The 27348-nt window shown below is 43.4% G+C and overlaps 2 protein-coding genes across 4 annotated transcripts; one reads left to right on the top strand and one right to left on the bottom strand.

Annotated features, from left to right (window-relative positions):
* The first annotated feature begins 16003 nt into the window (after positions 1 to 16003).
* Positions 16004 to 23432, top strand: LOC133899109 (1-phosphatidylinositol-3-phosphate 5-kinase FAB1A-like). Of its 3 annotated transcripts, XM_062340051.1 has the most exons (13): positions 16004 to 16185; positions 16280 to 16598; positions 16699 to 16905; positions 17402 to 18094; positions 18194 to 18338; positions 18441 to 18788; positions 18942 to 19874; positions 19997 to 20331; positions 20538 to 20664; positions 20752 to 20922; positions 21001 to 22413; positions 22500 to 22760; positions 22848 to 23432. In XM_062340051.1, exons 3-13 carry the CDS (start codon positions 16868 to 16870, stop codon positions 23205 to 23207), a joined length of 4824 nt encoding a protein of 1607 aa, XP_062196035.1. In that variant the 5' UTR covers positions 16004 to 16185; positions 16280 to 16598; positions 16699 to 16867; the 3' UTR covers positions 23208 to 23432. The 3 variants fall into 3 exon arrangements, with proteins under 3 accessions (XP_062196035.1, XP_062196034.1, XP_062196036.1); XM_062340050.1 differs by lacking the exon at positions 16280 to 16598; XM_062340052.1 differs by lacking the exons at positions 16004 to 16185; positions 16280 to 16598 and adding an exon at positions 16258 to 16279.
* A 2030-nt stretch (positions 23433 to 25462) lies between these two features.
* On the bottom strand, positions 25463 to 26501 carry LOC133899110 (uncharacterized). The gene has a single exon (XM_062340053.1). It carries the CDS (start codon positions 26420 to 26422, stop codon positions 25463 to 25465), a length of 960 nt encoding a protein of 319 aa, XP_062196037.1. The 5' UTR covers positions 26423 to 26501.
* Between the last annotated feature and the right edge of the window lie 847 nt (positions 26502 to 27348).

Here is a 27348-nt window from a genome sequence, read left to right as displayed (position 1 = left end):
TCAACCCGAGGCAGAGGGAGGCAACCATCTCACCCTGAACTCATCCTCCCCCGAGACTCCTTGCCATTGTCGGCAGTGGCCCCCTCCTTCATCCCCACCCTCTTCCCCCCCCCCCCCCCTCTTTTTCACATATGAGGTGCTCTAATGAAGACGTTGATGAGGGGTCCTGCGGCGGGGCTGTTGAGGTCACGGCCGGTCTCCATGACGATAAGTTCATTGCCTTTTGGATTTGAAGCCGTCGCTGCTCTGCTAGCCGGATCCAACCTTACTTGCTCCATATCTAGCGCCTCTCGTGTTGTCGTGGAGACTAATGAGATTAACGTGTTAGGCAGATCAATGACACCGAGGAGATCGGCATGACAATCATTGAAGGAACTTGCATGGTTCGGTGCCCACCGAGACCGGATCCACGTGAGGTCCTTGCCACGTGGGGTGTATTGCTCCTTGTTAGGGGAGTCTCCTCCTCTTCTTCTAGTGGCACCTGCCCGTGCTCCCCGGACTCCCTGCGCCTCATAGGCTTCTCCCCTTGCTAGATCTATCTCTTCCCTTTGATATGGTCCGTAGGGAGCTCCACAGCTTGGTGGTACCTTTGTGGGTGGTAGCATTGTAGGCGGTGCAGTACCAGTGGTTACGATCTCTGTCCGTGTGGTTTGGCCACGTCGGACTCCCTTTTGCGCTATTTGGTGCGAGGGCATTGGGCGAAAGCCCTTCCCAGCTTTATGTCGATGTTAGTGATGGCGCCGACGCTGCTCTCCAAATCTCCTCTTTGGAGGCATTGTCATGGTGTTCCCTGTTTACCCTAAGGAGTTCTCCGAGTGAAAACCCAATTTTGGCTTTACGAATGGCCATCATCTTCAACATCATGTCATACTTGGATGCGTCACCTTGAGGTACTTCCCCGTGTTTATGTAGCTGCTAGCTTGGGTCCGGCATCGGTCATATCGACTGCGACATTGACCACATAAGGTCCAGTTTTGCTAGGTAGTTGGCCATGTGTTACGGTTTTAGGTCGTTCTGCAGTGCTCGAGGTCTAGTTTAGCTATATGTTTTGTCTGTTGTGTTAGTGATTTTAGCCTAATTTTTCTCAATTAACCTAGTGTTGTACTATTTGTTCTCGTTTTCCTTAATATGAGGCAACCTTTTATTTCTTACATGAAATGGTAGTACTCGAGGACTAGTTTAGCTATGCGGTTTGCTCACTCCGTCGATGGTTTTATCCCGGTTTTCCTCAATTAACCTAGTGTTGTACGGTTTGGACTTATTTCTCTTAATATAAGGCAACCCTTTCTTACATGAAACGGTGTGCTGTTGCCTTTATTTTTTTTAAAAAAAAATCCTTTTATTTCCCCAACAGTTGAGTTCCTCCTGTCACCATCTCTCGCGGCTTAGCATTTACGTTTGCTTGCCATACTCAGCACCCCAAGTGAAGTTGCCAACTATGTTTGCAATGTTTGTTTTTCGCTGGAATTAATGTAAAGACAAAAAGGTTGTTACTAGTTTGGTTCATGCGATACACCTATCTTACCAGTTTGGTCCAAGTTGTACTTGTGACTTGCATGGTTGCAAGTCAGACAGCCCTTAGAAAATTAGCTGACGAGTTGATCAGTTTGGTTACTAGTTGAAAAGGTGACGAGTTTATATATTGGGCCGGAAAATGTCACTCCTTTTCTGTCCATGGGCTTTGTTTGGGCACTTGCATCTCATTGTGCATTGCATCACCCCGAGCCGAAATATTGACTCATTCCAGTCATCTTGGAGGCCCAGTAGAGATCCAGGATACAAGAGAGCCTTGTCCATCACGTTAAGAAGAACACAAAAAAAAAAAAAAAAAAAAAAATCAGGTACGCGTGCAGTGTAGTATGAACGTGGCTGCCGCTTTCGATGCCATTCTGGTCCATGGAATATGCCATGCCATGCCTAGCTTGGTCTCACGCGGAGAAGAAACACGCACACCATGCTGTTGCTATGCATGTCGTTCTCAGAGTAACGTACTCTTCTGTACGTATATCCAGGGGCCGGAGGATAGTTGTAGGCAAAGGGGCCGTGGTCTCTTGCCTAATAAATTTTATATTATATTTTTTGGCTCAATAAATTTTATGTATTTTATAGTATATTTTAAACTCAATTTATCATATTTTATTGATTGTCCTCCAACAATTTAGTTTGAGTCTATTTAGTTTTATCGGCCCCTCTAAATTTAAATCCAAACTCCATCACTACATAACCGGCCTAACTCCATAAATATCTATCTATAGCTAGTTGCCATTTTCTAGGAAAGTCTTATGTACACATTCTAGCTAGCTAGCAAACAATTGCATGTTTTTTCACACATTAACTTCAAGGGAAGGGGAAAATGAATATCTACTCGATCCCTTGGTTTACTGCAAGAGGTAGTATTGGAGGATCGGTACTATATTGGTTTTCATTAGTTGACTTTGGTCACATCAATTAATTTTAAAGACAAAGTAGCAATACAAATATTATAATAGAGATATTTTTACTATGCTCTGCAGAAATAAAATCAAAGGATGTACGACGGCGGACCCATAACGTGAAAAAAGTTATTAGTGACGGGTGATAACTGGTGTTAGTGATGGTTCTCGTACCCATCACTCTTATTGCGTTACTAATGATAGGTTATTAGTGACGAGCGATGACCCGTCACTAATGTTAGTGATGAGTCACGGTTATGACCATTAGTGACGGGTCGTAACCGTGATCTATCACTATTGACTGAACATTAGTGACAGGTTGATGACCAATGAATATTTTTCGTATTTTTTAACACAAAAAGGTTAAAAAAATATTTTTTTCACCCGAGCCATGCTAACTGTAGCGAAATAGACATATTAGGCAATGATTGTAATTTTGGTGATTAATGACAACATAGTCAATGAGACTAATATGTTTGTCAAGTATATACTTTAGTAGGTCTCATGAATGCAATAAAAGAGAAGTCATCGAAGCCAAAACAAAGAGAAGAATGAATTAGACTTGTTCCATGAATTTTGATGGATCAAATGGGATGGATTTCTGTATAATCTTGTAGAGCTCTTCAGAAACTTTCTATAGAATCCAAGATCATCAAAATCGGAGTTTGAAGCGAAAAGTTATACCCAAAATATATAACGTTGTTCTGCTGAAATTTGTCTGACCGGATAATCCGGTGCTCACATCAAAATTAGTCCGGTGCTACACCGGATAATCCGGTAAGAACAATGAAAAATAGTCCAGTGTTCACAGAAAGTTTGAAGCGGAGTCTTTTGCCTCACCGGATGATTTGGTGTTCACAAAATGAATACACCGGACTATTATTTCCAGAGAGCTCCAAAATAAACATATACACATAGAATAATCCGGTGCATTTGTTCGGTATTCAGTGAGTTGTCACAGGATAATCTGGTGTTCACAGAGGCTTGAGTGGGGTTCCAACGGCTAGTTTATGAGAGTGTACTCACCGGATGATCCGGTGTTAGTACTAGTGTTCTCACTGGATCATCCAGTGTTAACAACTTTTTAGAGCCGTTAGGTTAACAACTAGTGCGCGAGTTTGACGCTATAAATACCTCTCCACTCAGTCATTTAAGTGTGCTGGAGTCCAGAGAAGTTCATATACACCTGAGAAGATATACATGCCACCAAAGTGCTTAAAGTGATCATCCAAGGTGATTAAGCACAAGATTAATGAGTGATTAGTGCTTATAGGCCTAGAGAGTGAGTTGCTAGGTGATTGCTGCCTAGAGAGTGGATCAAGAAGTGATCCAACAGTGTACCTCTTGGTACGCCATCACCTTGGAGTTTTGGTGACTTGCCGGTAAGCTTGTTAACCCTCTGACTTGGTGTGGAGTGGTGGCAAGGCGATTGTGCGGGAACGTGGAGATCCTTGTCTTCTTGGATCAAACTTCGAAGTGATCATAGCGGCGAGGACCCGGAAGAGAGGCTAGTGGTGAGACCTTGCCTTGGTGGCTTGGTGGCTTGGTGGCTCATCTGGGTGGAGGCCTTGTCTTTATGACTCGGTGGCTCAAAGACCGTGACCGGGTGCCGATCGGAAGCATATCTTTCATGGAGCTCCAATGTGAACTAAGGGTGGTATTCATGCTATCGATACGATAGGAAAAAAATCATTATGCCGAGTTTACTCTCTTTACCTTATTTACGTTTTCACATTTACTTACTTGCAATTTACCTTCTTAGATAGGTTGCAAGCGCTTTGATCGGTAAAATAGACACACTAGATAAAATTAGAGCATATTTAGATAGAAATTGATATAGTTTTATCTTGTGTTATTTTTAGAGCCGAAATAGTTTTAAATGTCCTAATTCACCCCCCTCTTAGGACGTCACCGATCTCTACACTAACGCAGTCCCATCTCATATGCCTCACAAGCCACGCTTTTTTCACATTTTTTTCAAGTTTGCGTTCCGGGGGAATCGAACATGTGACCTCCTTCTCGCGTGTGTAGCCACCTTACCACCTCTACTACTATCACGTAGTTGTGATAAAAATCGGATATTTTATCTTTTTAACCTTTTTTGCTGAAGGTTATTAGTGACACGTCATAACCATGATCCATCACTAATGACTAATTTTACCAAATTTCGTCGAGGGTTATAATTTGATAGGTGATCCAGAGTGTATTCGGTAAAACGAGCATAACTTCTGCATGCGGACTCTGATTTCGACGTTTTTGACTCCACAAACATCTAAAAAAAGTTACATTCATTTCTCCCCCCCACTTCGTTGGGTTTAGAGAATTTTTTGAAGCCAAACGGCTTGAAAGATTGAGTTTTCACCCTCGAAAGTTTCTACACTATTTTTGGAACGCGCGCTTGTGTCTATAGCGACCACACTTACATCAAACTTGAGCAGAAATATATAGTGGTTCCTATTCTAGTGCTGCTGAGGTGAGAAAATATAAGAGAAAAATAAAATAAAAATAAAAAATATTTGTGAATACCGTCATTAGTGACGGATTACAAGTTGACCCGTCACTAATGACTCGCATATGATGACCCATCACTAATGACTTGCTTAGGACGACCCGTCATGAATCATTAGTGATGGGTCAAGTTGTGACCCGTCACTAATGACTTGCTTAGGACGACCCGTCATTGATGACCTTATCATTAGTGACGGGTCACAACTTGATCCATCACTAATGACTGGCGTAGGATAGGTCGTCACTTATAACCTTATCATTAGTGATGGGTCACAATTTGACCCGTCATTAATGACTGGCCTAGGACGACCCGTCACTATTATCATCAGTGATGGGTCTATATCTGATCCCGATCAGAATGGACATTAGTGACGCGTCCTTATTGGATCCGTCACTAATAGAACATTAGTGACGCGTGTTGAGCAGCCATCACTAATATGGTGTCTCCGTTACTGGTCTCTTATGTAGTGACCGGAGGACCATGGAAGTAAACGATGATCTCGAAGGGAGTGTATCAAGAAAGGAACACTGAAGGGCGGAAGTGATAGCGAAGTTCGGAAGGTGAAGCCAAAACGTGAGGTGAAGGTCGAAACCTATACGAAGAGCAGAGACGGAAGCCTGTTGGACAAAGGGATACCGCCGCCGCGCTGTTCCCACGCGCCCGACCACCACATCGTAGCTCCGGCTCATTGCCGCTTGCCTGATTTTCTCCACGTATCAATGTGCCGAAGAGACTACCATCGCATGCTGCCATTCTTGATAAACAACAACATCACGGTAAGAAGATGGCTCGGCAGGAACAACACCAGCAAATTCAAAACAATCAGGAGCCAAATCAAATGGCGGTCAACAGGTAGACGAGTAGACAACACTGAATGAAGTGGTAGCAGTATAGAACCACGCAGACAAGTCTCCTCCGAGCGCAGCTCAGTAAGAGCCTCCACAAGCGTGACACGAGGATATCGTGCAAACAGCTAAGCCCAACGCTACTTAAACACTGGACGAAGGCAAGTCAGTAACTCATAGAGGCATCTAAAATCACGTTCAACACGTAGGCCCAAGCATTACTAACAATAGTGATAACTAGCAACACAAAAAGAGTCTAACTGATACCACACATCCAACATCTGAGCATACAACACATCACTGTGGCATCACGTTGCTGAAGAGACTACTCCTGACGAACAACAGACAGATAGAGCGCATCCCCAGATGGCTCATAGATAAAGATGGCCAAATGGGCCGTGCTTATTGGGCCGGCCCGAGGCACGGAACTGTAGGCACGGCCCAAGCACGGCCCGGCCCGAGCCGAGATGGGCTGGGCCGGCACGGCACGAGGCCACGGGCCATGCCTGGGCCGAGCGCGCGGCACGGCGGGCCGGCACGGCACGGCCCGGCTCACGGGCGGCACGGGCACGGCACAGCCCGGCACGGCCCGGCTCAGGCACGGCTGGCCCAGGAGGCACGGCCGGGCCGGGCCGGCACGGCACGTGGCGGCCCATCACGGCACGGCCGGCCCATCACGGCACGGCCGGCCCGGCACGGCATGGCCCACCGTGCCGGCTCGGCACGCGGCGGCCCACGGCACGGCCGGGCCGGCACGGCACGGCACGGCCCACCGCGGGGGGCACGGCCCGGCCGGCACGTGGGGCACGATGGGCCGGCGGGGGCACGCGGGTTAACGGGTTAAACGGGCCGGGAACGGCCCGTTTAACCCGTTAACCTGATATTTTTGAATTTTATAGCCGTTTTGTGACCGTTTGAGCTCCAAAAAATTCGAAAAAAATTGCAAAAATCACCATTTTTCACCTATAAATAGAGGAGAACCTTGCCCTTCCATTCCACACCAGCAACACCATTTTCTCTCTTGTTTCCTCCTCTCATTCTTGTCTCAAAGTTCGTGAGAATTAGCGATAATTTGGCAAAATTAGTTTGAATTATTGCAAAAAAATCCGAGCAATTCCAAAATCGTCATCCTGCTGATTTGCTATCTTGAAGTTGAAGAAATCTTGGTGATTTTTTTGCATCGTTGTTGAGTCTTATTTTATTATTAGTTTTATTATTTGATTATTTCTAACTCTGAATATTTGCAATTTTTGTAGTGTCATTCGACATTGATCATGGATGCCGGTGATCATGATACATCCATAGATCATGATTTTTTTCTCCAAGGACTCACAGGGGACTACGGCCCCTTTGATACTAGTGCTGCAGGTGATGATGGACCCGACGGTGAACCTCCGGTTGGTTCACATCCAGATCCAGGTGATGCAGCAGGAGTGCCATCGTCAGGCTCTACAAGTGCGCACACATTAGCAAGCAACGGGTCTAAAAGATCAAGAGCCGGTACTTCCGAAGTTTGGCAAGACTTTGAAAGGATCTACAAAGAGGAAGATGGGGTAAGTGTCAGGTATGCTAAGTGTTATATTTGTAAAAATGAATTATCTGCAAAGCCCTCGGGTGGAACGGGGCACTTGAAGAGGCATGCCATAAGTTGCAAGCGAAAGAGTGGAGCAGCCATGAAGCAGACGGTGTTGCAGTACAACCCCGACGGCTCTGTTCATCATTGGGAGTACGACTCTGCCAATGCTCGAAAAGAGATATGTCGTTTCATTGCAAGAGCGGATCTACCACTCAATATCGGTGAGTCTGCTGCATTTGAAGATTACATTAAGCAAGCTCATAATCCTAGGTTCACGCATGTTTCTAGACAGACAACTAGTAGGGATATGGTAAAATACTACAATACGTGTCGTAGCAAACTTAAAGAAATGTTGCAAACATGTACATTTTCAGTTGCTTTGACCTCGGACATATGGGCAGGTAGGGCTAGAGAGGATTATCTTAGTGTGGTTGCTCATTTTGTTAATAATGATTGGGAATTAGAAAAGAGAATAATAGGTTTTCACTTGATTGACAACGCGCATACCGGTGAAAATATTGCTGAAAAAATATCTCAAGTAGTTGCAGACTTTGGCCTCACGAATAAAATATTTTCTATCACTTTAGATAATGCCGGTGCAAATTCTAGAGCAATGGATATTCTTACTCCGTTGTTTAGTACTTATGCTGAATCTTTCTTGTTACATCAACGTTGTGCTTGTCATATTATCAATCTTATAGTAAAATCCGGTTTGAAGAGGTTATCGCGATACTTAGAAGATTTTCGTACTGCAATATCTTTTGTGAACTCCTCTAACCAACGAATTGCAGCATATAAACAGTATTGTGTTGCAATGGGTGTGCGTCCACGTAAGTTTGCTCTGGACATGCCGGTGAGATGGAACTCTACTTTCTTGATGCTTAAAAATATTATACCATATAAGAGCACATTTGGTGTGTTTATTCATACACATTACCATCAGCATGGGGGTCAAACTTTACTCACGGAAGCGTATTGGTATGTTGCTGAAAGGATACTGGAGTTTCTTGAATTTTTTTATGATTCAACTGTGAGTTTATCAGGAGTTTATTATCCAACATCTTGTTTAGTAGTGTATAATATTGTTGAAATTGCTACTTATTTAAACAACTATGAAAATGACAATCTTTTAAGAGATTGTGTAGTTCCTATGAAATCTAAATTCTTAAAGTATTGGAAAGAAATTCCTTTGTTATACGCTTTTGCCTTTATTTTAGATCCTAGAGCTAAAATTGCAGCTTTCTGTAGAGTTCTCGCAATTCTAGGTGATGCTCTTGGCCATGATTATTCTAATTATTATACTAATGTTCGTTCTAAGTTATTCGAAGTTTATAGTAAATATGAAACAAAGTATGGCGGAGTTCGCCTGCAACGACCTCCACTAGCACCCACAACAAGTAAGAAGACGACAACGTGGGGAAAAATATTTGGTGCAGGTTCTTCATCAAGAAGTTCAGACTCTTCGTCACGATCGTCTACGGGCACCAGAATTCCAACATCCGGAGGGGAGCTAACTACCTTCATCGACAGTGACGTTATCAGCCACGAACAAGAAAACTTCAACATACTGCAATGGTGGCATGAGCACAAGACGAATTATCCAGTCCTTTCACTGTTAGCGCGAGATTTGTTAACGGTTCCTGTATCTACAGTTTCTTCTGAGGCTGCCTTCAGTCTTACAGGAAGGATAATCGAAGAGAGAAGAACAAATCTGTCAAGTGAGATGGTTGAAATACTCACCATAGTAAAGGATTGGGAACAAGCTGAAGCACGAATGCAACACACTGCAGAAAATACTGAGCTTGAAGAATCATTCCAAAATTTGTATCTAGATGCTGATGAGAACGTGTAATTTTAAATTTTCTGAGCTAGGTTGTACTCTTTTTTCCTTTGCTAGAAAGGTTTTTAATGAGGCAACCTATCAATAAAGCTCATTTTTAGAATTAATCATGTGCCCCTATTATTTCTAAGTTTTTTTATTCATGTTTTTTGTTTATTTTTTTAAAATACCCCCCACGGCCCCACCCCCACCTACCTCTCCTCTCATCCCTATAAATACCATCTACTCCATCTCAAACTCCACCCTGCCCACCCATCTCTCTTTTCCTATTTGCTAGCCAAGTAGCCAGTATTCACTTCACATCAAGAAACTAATTCCATATTTCAATTCATGGATCAAGGCGCCGAGAACTCAGGTGTATGGTCCCAAGTGTGGCAACATTTTGAAAAGGTCTTCAAAGAAATTAACGGGGAATAGGTAAGATTTGCTAAGTGTAATATATGCAGTATAGAAATAGGTGCCAGATCTTCACATGGAACGGGACACTTGAGGAAGCATATGAAAAATTGCAAGCAAATTTCTGGGGTTTCTAATGAAACCATGTAATTTTCGGAGCATAATCATTGGTTGTACTCTTTTTTCCTTCTAGTAGAAAGGTTTTTAACGAGGCAACCAATCAATAAAGATGTTATGTATTTATTTTTCATATTTTTTATTGTTTTTTTGATTTTTTAGCTATTATTTTTGATTTTTTCCTATTTTTTTGAGTGCTGACGGGCCCAACGTGCCTCCACCGTGCCTGCCGGGCCCGTCGTGCCTTCCCGTGCCGGCCGGGCCCGTCGTGCCTCCACCGTGCCGATCGGGCCCGTCGTGCCGAACGGGCCTATCGTGCCTCCACCGTGCCGAACGGGCCCATCGTGCCGAACGGGCCCATCGTGCCGGCCGGGCCCATCGTGCCGACCGTGCCGTGGGCCGGCCCGGCACGGCACGGCACGGTGACAGTTGGGCCGTGCCGTGGGCCGACGGCTCGGCACGCGGGCCGGCACGGCACGGCCCGTAACAGTAAATGGGCCAATCGGGCCGTGCCGATTTCGGGCCGTGCTGAGATGGGCCCGTGCCGGGCCGGCCCGATTGGCCCATTTGGCCATCTTTACTCATAGATATGATAAAGATGAGTCTACATCTGAAAGGTAGTAGATAACTCAACAATCTCATAAGAAAACATGTGCTCTACACTATAAATCATAATAGACGCTGCATGAGCATCATCATCCATCCACTGAACACAATCAGACAACCGATCATGGTACAGCTCCAAAGCTTCATGATAGACGGAGACAAACTTTTCATAAGTAGTCGTGATGATGTCAATAGCTGCTTTATCTCCTTTTGTCAACAGATGGATGCATGGACTTCGTCGAAAGCTCAAGAGAAGGTGGACAAGGAACATCACCACATAGAATACCCTAAAGACGAAGCCCACACATGTGGATGTGCATATGCTACTTGAAGTCCCTATAGTTGGCACCATCAAAGATCACTGAGCATCGAGGAACAGAAACGGTGCTCAACGACATCCTGAAGAAGTGACAAACGACGACAAGAGCTCAAGGGAAAAGAGGCAGGCAATGGCAAGAGCGCAAAAGAAGCGGCGATCACACAAACAAAGAGAGACAAGCGGCGGCAATAGCGCAAAAGAAGCGGTGAGCACGCAAACAAAGAGAGACCAGCAATGGCGATAGCACAAAAGAAGCGGCGTGCTACTATTTTTTTTTTTTGCTACTCACGAGCGGATAAAACCGTAAGCGATAGCCCGTGAAACAGAAAGGCAGGCAGAAACCGGCCGGGTGGACGATGCGCCGGGTGAAGGGAAACCGGCGTAGATCCGGCGACGCGCAGGCGAGGCAGACACGGGCAGCTCAGCATGGAACCGGTAGCATGCAGGCGAGGTGAAAACGGGCGGCCCGACGCGGATCCAACTGCGCCGAGGGCAGATCGACGCCGGGGAGACGCTGGCGGCTAGGGAAACTGCATAGCGCGTCAGTGCGGGGCGGGCGAGAGAGGCAAGTGGGCTTTGAAGATATATTTTTTTATATATAAAGTCTAAGTTTATTACTTAGTGTCACATCTTCTAAGTACAATACTATTGTATACATCTTGCATTTGAGGAGGCTGTTAGGAATATAGAGTCATTATCCATTACATATAGGTTACTTAGAGAACTTATCTTATACTCCCACATGTATTCTCTATATATTTTCCCTAAAAACTACTATTAAATATAAGTTGCTATTGCTAACAAATTGTATGTGCTTTACCAGATATATAGCATATTATAAAACCATCAGCACCTTTTGCAGTATTAATTAAATCATATGGAAAGAGTATATGGCACTTTTCGCTAATTTTTTTCTCCCCAAATCCACTGCTGTCCTTCGAGTCAGAGCAAGAGGGAAGTAGCAAACCGTGGGAGGACAAATCACAAGCCTGAAAAAAGATACCGTGGGGTTGGAAAAATAATGTACCTTTTTTCTTGCTAAAATTTACTTCTTCCTCGCTGACAAAAATAATATTACTTCTAGTATACCATGCATGTAGTTCACCTAAATGCTAATGAACTACAATTTGCAGGCAGCTAGCATGCATGCATATGTGCGCTCAACCTTTATTTCTTTCAGACATCCCCATAATTTTATTGTTCAGGAACATATCAATGGTCGTAGCTCCTGACTTGGGACATAAGCAATTGATTAAAGAAAGGTAGATAAATATATAAATAAAAAGAGAGATCAAAGAATCTTTTGTACGTGACGTGAAGATTGCTCCAAAGCCGACCGAACCAGCTGGTCAAACCTTAGTTATTCCTATGAACCTTAATTGTTAATAAACTAAGCTCTCCAATAAGAGAGGTTAGGTCTTAAGATCCGTACTAGAGTGGAGCTAGGGATTATTGGATTCAATCATTTTGACTTTGGTTATAAGCAATTCAATTTGTGCTTGTTTTTTTCCCTTGTCTTGGCCCCGTTGTCAGGGAACCGCACTCATCAATCAGCAGGACAGCAGATGCCGTGTGCACGTTTCTTCATTTTGATAGGATAAGTGCATCAACGACTTTTCTTCGCGACGAAAATCTATATATCTATTTTGTAGAAAGACTTCTATCTTTTTATATTTGATTGTTGAATTGAATTGTTGACTACTTATTGCGCTAATGTATGCGGTTGCAAAACCATCTTGGTCCTTAGCTAGAAGTGTGTTCTTGATACAAGTCGCAGTGGAAGTCCTACTCCTACGTGCATAACATCCACCTAGATTTGTGTTTTTCGATCACGAGGCAGGAATTAATGTTTAAGGACGTAAAATGTATCTTTATTTTTTGTTAGAGAATTTCTGTCCTGCTGGATCGAAGAGTTGATTGAATCCATTTGTTATGTTAGGATCCAAGAGTTGATTGAATCCAAGCAATTCGGAGTCTTTTTAAAAAGAAATTTACTTTGGTTATCCATCGTGCTAGAACTTGTTATACAGATTTAATGTACCGATAACTTGTATCTTTAAAATAACCTGTATAAGTTTTTCTTGATTTTTGTTTTTGGTTTATAATTCTCTTTTGTACTTTTCTCTCTTTAATTAATATATAATTAGTAGGAGACGATTCTACTGTTTCCTCAAAATTCATTTGTTTTGTCTATCCAGTAAAAAAAGGATAATGTTATATACACTACCGTATTATCATTTCATGGGCTACCTAGCTCGCTTATGTGTGGTGAAGTCATGGATGACGATGCTATGGGCACAACACAAGCATGATGGGGCCCCAAGGATTAATGATTTGACTAGGGAGAAACTTAAATGCTGATACGGGGACAAGCAGTGAAGGCTAATTCTCTCCGGATCTTTCGTGGTACTCTCAGCGTACAGCAATAATGAAGCGCCTTCTTGAACTTGAGCCATGAAGGGTCGAAGAGAAGCTCCAGACCCTTGATAGTTGATACAAATCCTGGCCCGCACGACAAAGCACACGAACGAGAGATTGAGACCAGATATGGTTAGCACATGATCGTGATTCGAGATTGAATCAAACCACGCAGCCCACGAACGAGAGATTGCCTGTTCGTTCACTCCAAAAGGCACATCATTGCTAAATTTACTTGTTAACAACTAAACGTCACGGATTAGATGTTATTGCAAAACAGCGGAGGGTTAGATTAGAAAAGAGGGTGGTGAAATTAATAATTTAGTTCATTCGATATCGTTGTTATAATATTGTAAAAGTTTGTACTGACCCTGGGTTGCAAAATGTCAACCGTCACGCAAGATCCAAATTACAACATTCCTACAATTTTCCGAGAGCAGTATATACATTTTGAAATATAAAATGAGTACGTAACACAGCACTTTTGTAATTTTTTTCACAGTGTTGCTTTCACTAAATTGGCTGGTGCGAAAAATTGGACCAAGTGACACCATGCCTCATGCTCTTCTTTTAAGAAACACTAGAATAACATGCAGATACGCGCACATACTTATACCTGTTCAAAATTCCTAATGATGGTTCAAACATGAAAACGACAATGTTGTTCTGGATAGGGACCATATATTTCTGGTTTGTTCCGCTAAATACTTGATATTATATAGCACGGGCAAGAGACACGATTTGGAGTTAACCATGTGAAATGAACACCGACAATTTATTTTTTTTCGTGGCAGCGTTGTAACATCACCTACAATATGAAGGCTTCAGGTCAAAATAATCTATTTCCTCTGATAGGGTTGTGATCGTAAAAATAGTTTCACTCACCCTAAACAAAGAAGATACGAAATGTTAACCGTCAAGCAGGATTCGAGGTAAATGTAAAAATAGATGATATATGTCGATGTATTTATCAAAATAGATAATAAATCAGCGTATTTGCAAATCTAGCATATGCATTTGGTATCTCAAAATCCGAAAACCCGGTACCTCAAACACCGAAAAAGGCCAGCCCCACATATCACATATGCATGTATATGTGATTTTATGTCTTTAACATCAAGAAGAATAACCTCTCAAGGTGTTAAAATTTCAGCTAAAAAGAAAAACAAAAATCAACATCAAATAAGAAAAACTTGAACACAAGGCAAAAGAACCAAGATAGAAAAACTAGAAGGAGGATAATTCAAGCATATAAAATAATAAACTTCATTACTCAAAGAAATCAACCCTATTTTAAGCGGATTACAAAAATTTTTCTTTTAAAACCATAGTACAATGCTCTCGTATGGGTAGCATAAGGAGCTTAAATGACTGGTTCATCCCCTCTTATAGTCCTACATCTCTATTTATATGCTTAGGAAACTTGACACCCAAGTTTTCTAGCTTTTTTTAAAAAATACTCCTCTCTTGTAGTACACTTTTACCTTCTACCGAGGGTATTTTAGTCTATTTTCTTCTTCATTCATCGAACGGTCATGACACCTTTACGACTTATCTTCGCTTCGACGCAAGCTTCTCGATAGTGCCACGCACTCCTCCATTCCTCCTACGGTTTTGAGGCCAAACCGCAAAATCCTAGCATGCTTCTCAAAGCGTGACTAGACGTCACTTGCTTCCACATGAAGCAAACGCTCTGATGATAACTTGTGTTCTCCGTCTTGCGATCTTGACCGTCGGCAAGTCTCTCCTGCCTGATACCCTCGGGTCACCTTGTCACTTGCATCGGCATCCTCTTTGGTTGACTTTGTCAACACATCATATTCATCCTTCGTTTCATACTTTGCTTGACCTTCATGTGTAGAGCTAGAATCACTCTTGACTCTGTCTGGTCCTCCTTGATCGTCCGGCACCAAGTACCCGCTTAGCCCCGATCATTTGTCGTCGACCGTCAAGTTGCATCCATCACCTGCACATCTTGAAACAAGCAAACGCATTTCTCCACACTCCAAAACATCTCTAGATTAGCATTAAACCAGAAACTTCAACTTAGAGCACATCCTGCAGAAAAAACGTGAACACTGGATGTTCCAGTGTGTTCTTCTCCTAAACACTGGACCATCCGGTAAGTGTAACACCATCTGTTCCAGTAAATTTTTTGCTCTTTGGAAAAGAGAAAGTCCGGTGAAAGCTTATAGTGACCTATCCATCATCGGATAATCCGGTGTATGCCAATCCACCGAATCACCTTTCTGCAACCTCTCTGCAACAAAAGGTCCAGTGTATTCTTCGGTGTTCACAATCTCAGCACCAGACTATTTGACGTACATAATCAAACTTGGCACCAAAAATATACCCTCTGCAGAAAATACTCCGGCGCTCTCAAAGTCCATCACCGGACCATCTGGTGTTTGCTTTTATTTCTACTTTAGCACTAAAAATGCTCTGGTGCTACCCTCCGGTGTAGCCACCACACTCATCGAATCTTTCGGTGTATTGATCTCAAATTTCGTCCGAAAATTGCTCTCTACATGAAATAGTCCGATGAGTATACACTGTTTACATCGAAACTTTCGGTGAACACCGGAACATCATATGTTCATACTGGAACTTCTGGTGTGTAATTTTTCTGCATACAGAGAAGAATTCGTCAATTTCAAACACCGCCAACTCAAATTAGACATAAACAAAATTAAATATTCATAAACACATACTAAATTCAAAATACAATCTACTATTATCAATATCTTATCATATCTAAACAAGACTGTTCTCCACTTGATTTGTCGGATAAACACTTAGAGGAGCCCTGTCCTGGGCTGGCCTAACCGCGTCGGCGCTTAGCAGCTTGCAATAGTTTTTTTTTCCCCACAGAAAAATGAAAAAAGAATTAAGAAAAGAAAAGAAAAGGAAATGCGTGGGCCCAGCGGCGAGAAGAAGAGGGAAGCGGTTCTTTCTTGCAGGCATTCCATTCCATTCCATTTTCTCGCCTCCTCCTCCGCCCGTGGTGCCGTGGTGGTCGTCGCCGTCTTCTCTTCTTCTCGAGTCATCGGAGAAACACCTCCTCGCCTACGGCACGCAAGCAGCGGCCTCCAGACCACCAGAGCACTCCTCTCGCCCGCGCCTCGCGGTAATTAAGAAGTAGCCTCATAGCCTGACTAGCTACCGTACTAGAGGAGGAATCAGGGATCCATCTCCAGCCTCCTTCGATTTTTCTCTTGCAGGTTTCAATGACTTGTGTTGTCGTCTACTCTTGCTCCTTCACGACCGGATTGACTTTGGGCCACCTTTCCTTTTCGATTCTGCTTTATTTATCTTTGTGCTTGTAAATAAAAAGAGCATTTTTTTATTTTTTTATTTTTGCTGGGAGGGGATCCTTCATCCAGCCTGCCTCGCCCTTTGCTTGGATTCCATCCTTCCAACTACCCTACCCGCTTAGCTTTCCAGATATATCTTGTTTTTGCGGTTGCTGCTGCTGCTTTGTTTTTGCGGTTGATTGGATTTGGACCAAAATTCAATCATATTTTGTTTAATTTTGAGCGCGTGAGCACCTACTCTACTCATCGATGAATGCAATCCAATATTTCTTTTTCTTCCTTTTACCCAGTACGGTTTTGATCAAGTATGCAAGTATTATGGCCAGGTCAAACAGATAGGCGCCTCCTAGGAGTAGGAGATCTCATCTGCTCTGGTCTAGTCTCAGCACGAGGATCCTGCCCGCGCCTGAGAAGGAAGCCTGCCGCCGCTGGCCAGCGGGGGAGCAACTGCAAGGGTATGTGACGCTGCCGCCTGCCTTTGCCTTGCCGCAGGCAATGTGCCGGGAAATGGACCAGCAGCAGCACGCAACAAGGTACTACAGCATTCATTGTACTTGCCATCGGTAATTAGCACTGGTTTTGCTTGATTGTGCGATACTCCATCAGTGTCCTCTGGATTGTAGTCCCTTCAGACTATGCTAATTTTTGCTGCCTGTTTGCTCGCATATTTTAAGCATTCCATACTTTTAACACCTGGTTCAATGCTTAAACGTTCTCGTGGTCAATCAGGTGTATGAGATTAGTGGAGCCAAGAATTCTCCATTGCCTTAACCTTTTGTTTTACCAGCCTTGTTTCATACCTTAAAAGCATCTATCTGCTAAGCATAAGTCCCTTTTCTGGCTCCAGTGTTGGGCACCTGGAAGAATCTAACTCAGTTCTTCAGCACCAATCTGTCTCGATCTGCATAACATTGAAGCGAAATATTTTTATTCGTTTATCCAACTCGCTAGGCATGTAGAGCTTTAATTTTGGACAAATATGTCATGTCTTGCAGCTCCATTCTAATCCCTTTTTTCTTTTGTCAACAGGGAGGCTGCATTGGAGGTTTTAGATGGCAGCCTGCATGATGCAGATCGTTTCAGACATCATGAGTCTGGGGATACCACTAAGTACAGCAATAATCTGTCCACAGATGACAATTTCTCCTCCAATGCTTCATGGCACAGACACGGAGATATGAGCCGCGATCCATCTGCATCTTATGTTGATGACCGCTCAATTAAGTCTGGTGATGATTCTGATGGAGCTGAAAGTACCAATGGAAAAAGCAGCATTACAGGTAGCTCATGTCTAGAAAATGATAGCATCTGGATACCTCCTGAAGCGGCAGATAAGGAGGATGAGACTGAGAGTTTCGCCACAAGCATTACTTATGACGACGATGACGATAATTATAGCGATGGAATAAAGTGGGTCCAGTCAAGTTTCCCAGCCACTGGTGATGAACATGAGGCCAGCACTAGCAATCCTAGGGAGGAACGAGAAAAGGCGATGCTAGAAGCTATGAATGGACAGCTGAAGATACTTGTCAGTCGGTTCCTGGCAACTGCTGGTATCTCTTCTTCCAAGGGAGAGGGCAGCGAGAGTTGGCTTGGCATTGTGACCTCCCTGTCGTGGGAAGCTGCGCTACTTATCAAACCTGATGGTAGCATGGGAAAGGAAATGGACCCTGGATCTTACATCAAGGTCAAATGCATAGCATCTGGTACCCGCTGGCAAAGGTGAAACAAGATTTGTTTTCAGCTATTTTTTCCCCAAACAATTGGAATTTCTGTGTTTGTTTCAAACCATATCCCTTCACATGGCAATATTGATTGCAGTGAGGTGATCAAGGGGTTAATCTTCAAGAAGAATGCTGCTCATAAGCACATGCCGACCAATTGCCACAATCCTAGGCTTCTGCTTCTCAAAGGAGTCCTCGGGCATTCTGATGTTGGTTTGTCATCATTTAATTCAATGGATCAGGTTAGACTTCACATATGTATGCATGCAAAAATTAATAAATATAGTTCTGTTTTGTTGAATAGAGGATTAATACCTTCTGTTTTTCATATCTTTAACAATTAGGAAAAAGACCTTCTGGAGAGGGCTATTAGTAAAATGATGGAAACATGCAGGCCTAATGTTGTTATGGTTGAGAAAACTGTTTCACGAAACATACAAGAACTTCTTCTGAAAGAAGGTGTCACTCTAATTCTTGATATGAAGCTCAACCGGCTTAATAGAATCGCACGTTGTACGGGTTCTCCCATAATATCGTTTTCAGAAGTTTTGGATAAACAAAAGCTGAAGCAATGTGACTACTTCCATATTGAAAAATTTATCGAGGAGCATAACAGCACCAGTGAAGGTGGAAAGATGCCATCAAAAACACTAATGTTCTTGGAAGGATTTCCAAGGCCATTGGGTTGCACGGTACGTCTGGTTCATATTCATCGTCTACTGAGTTGCTGTCCATTTTATCGCACTAATTACATTGTACTGAATGAACAGCAAGTGCCAAACTGATTAGTGTTTGATACTCCTTTGAACTATCCGCATAGTTACAATGGTTTCTTCCTTGTTCAGATATTGCTAAAAGGAGCTAATAGCGAAGAATTGAAGAAAGTCAAGCAAGTCATGCACTTCACAGTCTTCGCAGCATATCATTTAATCCTTGAAACATCTTTCTTTGAAGATCAGAGGGTTTTCCTAAATGATAAAAATGTTTCAAAAGAAATTTCTGTTACTGGTATGGAAGGGCCTTCAGCAATTGCTGTTGGTAGTACTATCCCTGGCTTTCCTTCACGTGATAACTCTCCAGCACTTAGACTGTACCATGCCACTTCTAATGGCTATGCTGATGTGAACAAAACTTTGAGATCTCAAAGAAACCTAGATGCTCCAAGTTCAACAACAAGCAGCTCTGCAAATGAACTTGGAGAAGGTGCAAGTATCCAGTATGATTCGAGGCCACCACATAATGCTGAAAGGCTAACATCACCAGTCCCAGGACCGTTGAGGAAATTATTCGCTGACATGTTATGTCATCAGAATATTTATTTACCTGTCACATCATTGCAAGAGACAAATGGTAACCAGAAAGAAGGCAGGGTTGAATCAGGTCAAGAATCGGCTACTAATGGTATCCATGTAGGTTCAAAGGTGGAAAAGTCTGCAGTTTTGAGTGAAAATGTGGAGCACACAGATGTTCTTCAGAAACAAGAAATAACTCAAGAAATAATGCCAACAGGTTCTTCTACATGTGATAAAAATGAAGAATCACCAGTTGTGGCAGAAAACGGGGAACACTCTAGTACCAGTATCATTATCAAAGAGAAATATGTCGAGGAAGATCAAGCAGATGATGCACTTGATTCTCACAGCATACTGATTTTACTGTCTAGCCAATGCATCGCAAAGCAGGTTATCTGTGAGCCTAGTCATTTATCTCGTATAAAATACTATGGGAATTTTGATGTGTCCTTGGGGCGATATTTGCAAGACATTTTGCAGAATCAGGTAACTTCTTCACCTTTTAGTATCTGTTCTTATTTGCATGAAATATCCATTTTTTTGTGTTAGCAACGCAATTTGATTTGGTTTAGATGAAGGCTCAGCTCATCAGTGTTTCTTTTTAGCAGAAACTGAGCTGCTCCTCATGTGGAGAGCCTCCAGAGGCTCACATGTACTCTTATACTCATCGAAATGGAAATTTGACTGTTTTAGTGAAGCATCTGGTGCCCCAACACTGTTTGCCTGGTGAATCTGAAGGGAAAATATGGATGTGGACTAGATGCTTGAGATGTGATCATGAACATGGGATATCCAAATCGAATCCAAGAGTACTGATGTCATCTGAAGCGCGCAACCTCTCATTTGGGAAATTCCTGGAACTTAGTTTTTCAAGCCACTCTGCAGCAAGAAGATTATCCATATGCGGACATTTGGTGAACAGGGATTGCTTGCGCTTTTTTGGGTATGCTAGGCATACTTTTTTTTTTACATGAAATACACATAATTCAAATGGAAGCAACTCCTTAATCACCTGTAGCGTAACAAGGCCAATTAACTTTTTTTTTCCATTTTAGTGATTAACCCTTTCTGTTCAGGTTGGGCAACTATTTCTTTTTCCTATTTTGGTGATGAATACTTTATTTTTCTTTTTTCTTTTACTGATTTCAGGTTGGGATCCAAAGTTGCGATGTTCCGGTACTCATCAGTTGAAATTTACACTACCTGCAAACCACAACCCACTCTCCAATTCCACAACCCCGTCAGACAGGATTGGTTCGAAGGAGAGAGCAGACATGTAGAGCTTATTCTCAAACCATATCGTTCATTACTTATCTTCAGTGCATGTAAAATGGTGTCTAATGTTTGTGTTGCATATTTCAAGGTTCATGCTAGAGGTACGGCACTGTTTTCTGAGGTTGCAAGCTTGCTACAACGCTTGAAGAATGAGCATCCTGATGTGATAATGTTGGCTACCAATCGTGGCAGTTCACTCCCTTTTAAGGACTTCTCTGAACTCGAAGAGTTGTTGATGAAAGAAAAAAACAATTTTGAGGTAGGCATCCTTGTTCTGATTTCTATTGGCCTAGGTATTTGTTCTGTTTATTGGTTGGTTATCTGTATTGTTATGCAGGGTTCTCTAGGCAAGACCATTGATCAAAATGGGAGACCATCCTCATCTGTGCATGAGCTTTTGAATATAAACTGGTCCTATCAGGACCTTCTACTTGAGCTTTACATATGGGACCGTCGGCTACATCAACTGTTCAACTGTAAATCTGTCAGACTAGAAAGTTTTGCTAACTGCAAGAATCCTGCCTCTTCTGTTGATAGGATTTCCTGTGAAAACCTTGATATTAATAAGAAAATAAGTGAATTCACATGTGATGAAACTAAGAATGCTTTTGGGGTAGCCAGTACCACTGAGTGCGCAAGTAACAAACTCTACCTTGCCCATCAACCAGGGGAGGCTGCAGCATCCTTGCTTGATGAAACTCAGGGAGCTGGCCACTCGGAACTTTCTTGCAATGGAGGTATTAAAGATGCAGAATCTTCCATTGATCCTGGTCATGTCGAGGAAGACAGCACAACACAAACCCAAAAAGTTTCTTGTTTCGAGATATCCAACAATACAGAGGTCCAGGGCAATGTGGTGGTGGCGGATCCAATACCCATGGTGCAGCAGCCTTCTAGCACTCCCCAACAGTTCGGATATCCTTATTGGGATGACAGGGACAGGTGGATTTGGAATTCAGTTTCTGAGTCTCAACTGGCTTACAGGAAGGACATTCAAGTTGGATATTTGGAAATTTTTGAACTCATTAACCATTATTCACCATCCTATCTGTCTCCCTTGTTTGAACAACATGATGAGGTGGTCTCTCCGCAGTTCGCAGTTGGTCCAAGTAGTAGTATTTTGTGCGTGCTGGAGGATGAGGTATCCAGCATAATAGCTCGTGCTCTTGCCATATCTGAAGAACGTCACCATTTAATAGATTCCATTGTTGAGAATGAAGTGGATGATGCCAGGGGAGCGCATTGTAAAACAATGGAGAAATCCTATAGCTTTCTGTCTGAAAGTTCTTTCAATTCATCACCGTGGTCATCTATTGGATCTTTAGATTCTGAAGCAAGCTTGTCGTCTCTCTCGTCATTTTCATTTGATGACTTTTCCGGTTATGATAGCTCTCCTTTATTGTCCTCGATGCATCCAGAAATTACTGTCAACGGGAAAATAGCACTAAAAGGCAAATATTCGGTTACTAGTATATATGCTAATCAGTTCTACGCTCTTAGAAAGAAGTGCTGCCCATCTGAGCTTGCATATATTACTTCCTTAAGCCGCTGCAAGAAGTGGGATGCTCAAGGTGGAAAGAGCAAAGCTTTTTTTGCAAAGACAATGGATGATAGGTTCATCATAAAGCAGATCAAGAAAACAGAGTTTGAGTCATTTATTAAATTCGCCCCTGATTACTTCAAGCATGTTAACCATTCTCTAGACACTGGATCCCAAACTTGCCTTGCCAAAATATTAGGAATCTATCAGGTAGTTTATATCAACAGCTCGAGTCTGATTTCAATTCATTTTCCTGACTTTATGTTTTTTCACGTGGTGTCACTTGCACTTTTCAGGTGAAGCAAATAAGGCATGGCAAAGAGGTAAAGATCGACCTGATGGTGATGGAAAATCTTCTCTTTGGCCACAATATTTCGCGGATTTATGATCTTAAAGGTGCTATTTTTTCGCGTTGGGTTGCTGACTCAAATGATCATGAGACTGTTTACCTGGATCAAAACTATGTTGAGGACATGCGTGTTTCTCCAATCTATATTGGTGGAAGAACAAAGCATCTTTTGCAGCGTGCAATCTGGAATGACACATCTTTCCTCACTGTATGTATAAAGCAAATGTTCACTACAATTACAGGTAATCAGGTTTTTCAGTTAAAACATTTCTTAATATAATTATTGTACTTGCAGTCGGTTAATGTTATGGACTATTCTCTGCTTGTGGGAGTGGACAAACAAAAGCATGAGCTTGTATTTGGCATCATTGATTATCTGAGGCAGTACACTTGGGACAAACAACTAGAGACATGGGTGAAGACTTCTCTGGTTGTACCCAAGAATGTTTCACCAACTGTAATTTCTCCCAGGGAGTACAAGAAAAGGTTTAGGAAGTTCATGGCAAAGTACTTCCTTGCAGTTCCAGATACTTGGAGTCCTGATAATCCTTCTAAGTCATGCAAATCCTTTGGTCATAGCAATCACGATTCAGTAGAAGTCCAGAATGGGGATAGCCTGGTTCAGCATCCAATTGAGGCTGAGGCATGCGCCTAATCCTATTCAGGATTTCCTGACAGTTCTGTTGAAGCCTTCCAGTTGTTGTTTAGCTAATTTTCTCTTTGTAAAATGGTGTATATAGGAAGGCCTCACTATTGATCTCTCCAAAAGTTTGCAGCTTTTAGGAAAATCGTTGGGGCAAGTGAGGCCCACAAGACGTGTACAAATGTTCATTGTTAATTTCACAATTATTATAGTGAAATTACAAAATTTATATGATTATTCTTTTGCGCTTATCATCGATGGGGCTGAAGCAGTCTGTACTTGCTCTTTTGTTCTTCACTCATGGCATGACTAAATGTCCAAGTTAGACATTTTCTATCTCTGTTGAAAGTATCTCGATTTGAATCCAATTTAATTGCTTTGCTTGCATCGGAAAGTGAGGACCAGCATAAATGCCTCTTGATCTTGCTGCACACAGTACAATGCAGATTTTTCACTACTGTACAGTGTACAGCTTTTGCAGATCCTCAGGTATGATACATACCACTAACTGTTTCCATTCATAAATCGAGTTCTGTTATTACTTAAAATGGGTGAGATCAAGTTGCTTACTTGTGTGTTCTGTATTATTTTTCTGTAGTAGCAGTATGTATTTATGCCCCCAAACCATTCTCATATGAAGTCAATGAAACAAAATGTAATTTGTTCTTTTTTTCATTTCAGACAAAATTCCCTGGGGATGAGGCAACTCTGCAAATGTTCTGCATCAGAAAGTGGCTGCCTGATGATGTGCATACTCTTTATAGTTGTTCTATATGCTTGTTTATTGCTATGCAACAATTAACATGCCTTGAACTTTGCTGATGCAAATTATTCTGATCATGCATTACTTCTCCTGAAACTTAACCTGTTAATTATCCCCTTTTAGAAAGAGTACAAACTGCACAGATCAGGGCGGTGCTAACTACACTTCTTTTTCTATAGCCAAAGCGTGTTACTTATCGAGGAGAATAATCCAGTTAGAGCTTATATTATAATTTTGTCCTGATCAGATAACTGATGGCAAGAGATTCCAGCAGGTTGGCTAATTTTAACCTGGTTTCTCCTGGTCAGGTTGAATTGGAGTTTTAAGTTCAATGGTTAACTCATGACGTGCATTTTGTTTTTTATCAGGAGCTGATGATGAACCTACCAAATCTTAGTATAAGTGTATACTTTGGCTATTGCTTGTGAATCCTGCCTTAGGAAGTGATCCTTGTTGCCGTTTCAGAATGAGTGGTTCAATTTGGTGGATTCATATTCAGCTTTTCCTAGCAGAGGCAGAGTCCCAACCCCAAAAGTATGGAATATGGATAGCAATTCTGCTTACCATCATTTCTCTAGCTCTTGACTCTCCAAGGCAGCTCAATCAATTTGGCATTTCAGCTGTCCCTGCCAATCCTCTTCATCTGATTGAGGTCCACAAGGTGATCATCCTGTTCCAATTCCAGAAGGGCGTCTCATCATTCCGCAAACCAAATGGTGACTGTTGTTGGAGATCAAAGAGAATCATCTCACAAACTTCGCGAAGCCGCACAAAGGTACCATTCTTAGTTCCTTCCCTTCATATTCTCTGTTTTAGGAAAATGACCAATCTTTATGCTACCATTCGCCATATTCTTGCACTGGTGGAGTGATCAATGATAACGTAAGCAATAAGCCCACCACCAAAAACAAAAAGAAGAACAAGCAAAAGGAATGACAACTATAAGATCTAATTTCCCCCCAGTTACTAGCCTTTTGTCTCCTATGTCCAACAAGTTGCCTACACCTCCACAGCACTTTTCCAGTTATAGAAAAGGGCAAAGAGTTGCTTTCCTTTTTCCGAGATTTCATTGGTCGCACATGCAGATTCGTCCTTTCACCATACACTATTATACTAGTGTCTTTATAGAACGGCAATCTAAAAAATATATATATATTATATAAATCAGACATATGTTCTGATTCTGATTCTGACAATAGATAGGCATGATTAAGCACTGCGAACTGCCAGTACCATCGATTAGGAAGGAAGAATACAAAGATGACGATCCTGCTGCATGACTTAAGTATGGACACCCTATAATGCTAGCCAGAGAGTAACAGACGCATTAGAGACAGCTACCTGCACTGCACTACACCCAACCAGGAAAACAAAAGAAAAAAAGCACCTAAATTTTTGTTAGCCTTCTTCTATCTACCATAGTACCTCCACCATGCATCCTGCTGCCGCGTGCTCTGTTTGTTCCTGCTGAACTGAACTCTTCAGTCTGCAAATGAAGTTTCTTTCAGCGATGGCTGCAGAGGTCTGAGAGCATCTTCCTGCCCTCCACGATCTCATCAAAGAAGTCATCGAGTTCACCGATGACACTCTCAGCACCTGATCTCAGCATCCCGACCCAGCCATTGACGATCTCCACTCTGTCACCTAGGCTCCCGCGGATCTCGACGGAGCCTCCGTACCCCATGGCAACGACTCTGTCGAACTCTGCCTTGAGGCTATCAATGGCGGCGCTGACCTGCCGGAACTCGTACATCATGATCCCAGAGTGGTCGACGGCGTCCATCTCCTCGGCGACGCGCTGGCGCAGGCGCCCCATGGACGAGACGTAGCCGGCGCCCGAGGTGCGGAACTGGTGCGCTGCGACGCCGGCACCACTGGTCCGAGCGAGGTCCGGGAGGCATGAGACGGTGCCGGAGATGAGGAGCATGAGGAGGAAGGAGCTGGCGTTGCGGAGCGCGTAGAGCACGCCGCGGAAGCCGTTGAAGGCGTTGAGCTTGAACTCAAGCGGGGAGCGGTCGTCGAGCAGCAGCGAGGCGGGGTCGAGACGGTTGTCGGCGAGCGCGCGGTTCTCCTGCTGGAGGCCGACGGCGTGGCGTCGCGGCGCGTTGATGGCCCTCTGGACCTGGCGGGCGGCGTGGGGGTTGGGGCTGCAGAGCCAGTCGTGGAGCGTGGCGGCAATGCGGGCGGTGGAGGCGCAGTAGGCGTCGAGCGCGGAGGCGCCGGCGCGGACGAGCTGGCAGGCGTCCCAGAGTCGGGAGGTCTCGTCCATGTACTCGTCGAGCCAGCTCTCGCCGGGGGGCAGGTGCAGGCGCTGGACGAGGTGGACGAGCTGCGAGTGCAGGGAGCGGAGCAGCGCAGCGGCCTGCTGGAGGAAGGGCGCGGAGAGGAAGGCGTGCGGGGAGGAGGCGAGGCTGCGGTGGAGGGCGTCGAGGCCGTGCGCCATGGAGGAGTAGAAGGAGTTCATGGTGGTGGTGCATGGAGATGGAGGCTCCTCTTTGTCTTTGGGTTTTTATAGACAGAAGAAGAGCCTGAGTGAGAGAGTGAGTCAGAAGCAGCAGCACAAGGGAGGGAAGCAAATTATAGGACTAGGTTGTTATACGGAAGACTCAGTCATTGGATCACAGGATGACACGTATTCACATTCTCTCTATTATTAAATCACTGTATAGATGAGATCTTATGAAAGTCTTTGTGAACAGAGAGAGAGGACGAGGGAGTCTGGGAAGGATCTCCCGTAATGATGGGGTGTCTCATGTGCAGGGGGAAGGATGATTATATTGTATTTATTGCCGTGCCATCTCCTCCTGCATCTTCATTCCAAGGCATATACGTATGTGCTTCTAGTTCTAGATGCATGCACACCACCAAGGCATATGTGATTTGTGAGATAGAGAGTCGTCGGACGACAAAGTTTCAAAGGCGGGCAGGGATTCCGAGAGATTTGTCCGTCCGTACTCGGTATTTGAGAGATGTAGGAGGACAGTAATACTCCTACCGCAGTAGTATATTCAGTCCAAGTCCCCATGGCAGGGGCATGGCAGGGGGCATGGAAATGGAATGGACACTTGGTTGGCTGGGGTCCGATGCTGGAATGATGGGTTTCCTTGTACCCGTACAGACCCTCCCTCCCCTCCTCCCTATGGCATGCCATGGCCGCCTTTTGAGGGAAGGGAGAGGATCCCTCTCTCTGATCCAGGACGGGGCGGGTCTCCTTTACAGAAGCAAATTTTATAGAATCAATTCTGGTTTAGACCCTTGCCATTGTCTAGGCGCTCGTGGGGTTTGGGAGAAGGAGAGGACGATTAGGATTTGATTGCGGAAATCAAAGAGCATGTATGTTGTTTGCCCCTCCCAACCAATTATTCGTATAACAATGCCACTTGTTCTTAG

The sequence above is a fragment of the Phragmites australis genome, chromosome 18 (genome assembly GCF_958298935.1).
Source record: "Phragmites australis chromosome 18, lpPhrAust1.1, whole genome shotgun sequence".
Lineage (NCBI taxonomy): Eukaryota > Viridiplantae > Streptophyta > Magnoliopsida > Poales > Poaceae > Phragmites > Phragmites australis.
This window is presented reverse-complemented; position numbering and strand designations above follow the sequence as displayed.

Excerpts from the sequence above, each read along its gene's own strand:
- LOC133899109 (XM_062340050.1), top strand. The coding sequence starts at position 16,868 with ATGTGCCGGGAAATGGACCAGCAGCAGCACGCAACAAG. Across the intron at positions 18,339-18,440 it reads CATTTAATTCAATGGATCAG|GAAAAAGACCTTCTGGAGAG; the intron begins GTTAGACTTCAC and ends TTTAACAATTAG. Across the intron at positions 20,923-21,000 it reads AAGAAAAAAACAATTTTGAG|GGTTCTCTAGGCAAGACCAT; the intron begins GTAGGCATCCTT and ends ATTGTTATGCAG.
- LOC133899110 (XM_062340053.1), bottom strand. The coding sequence starts at position 26,422 with ATGAACTCCTTCTACTCCTCCATGGCGCACGGCCTCGACGCCCTCCAC.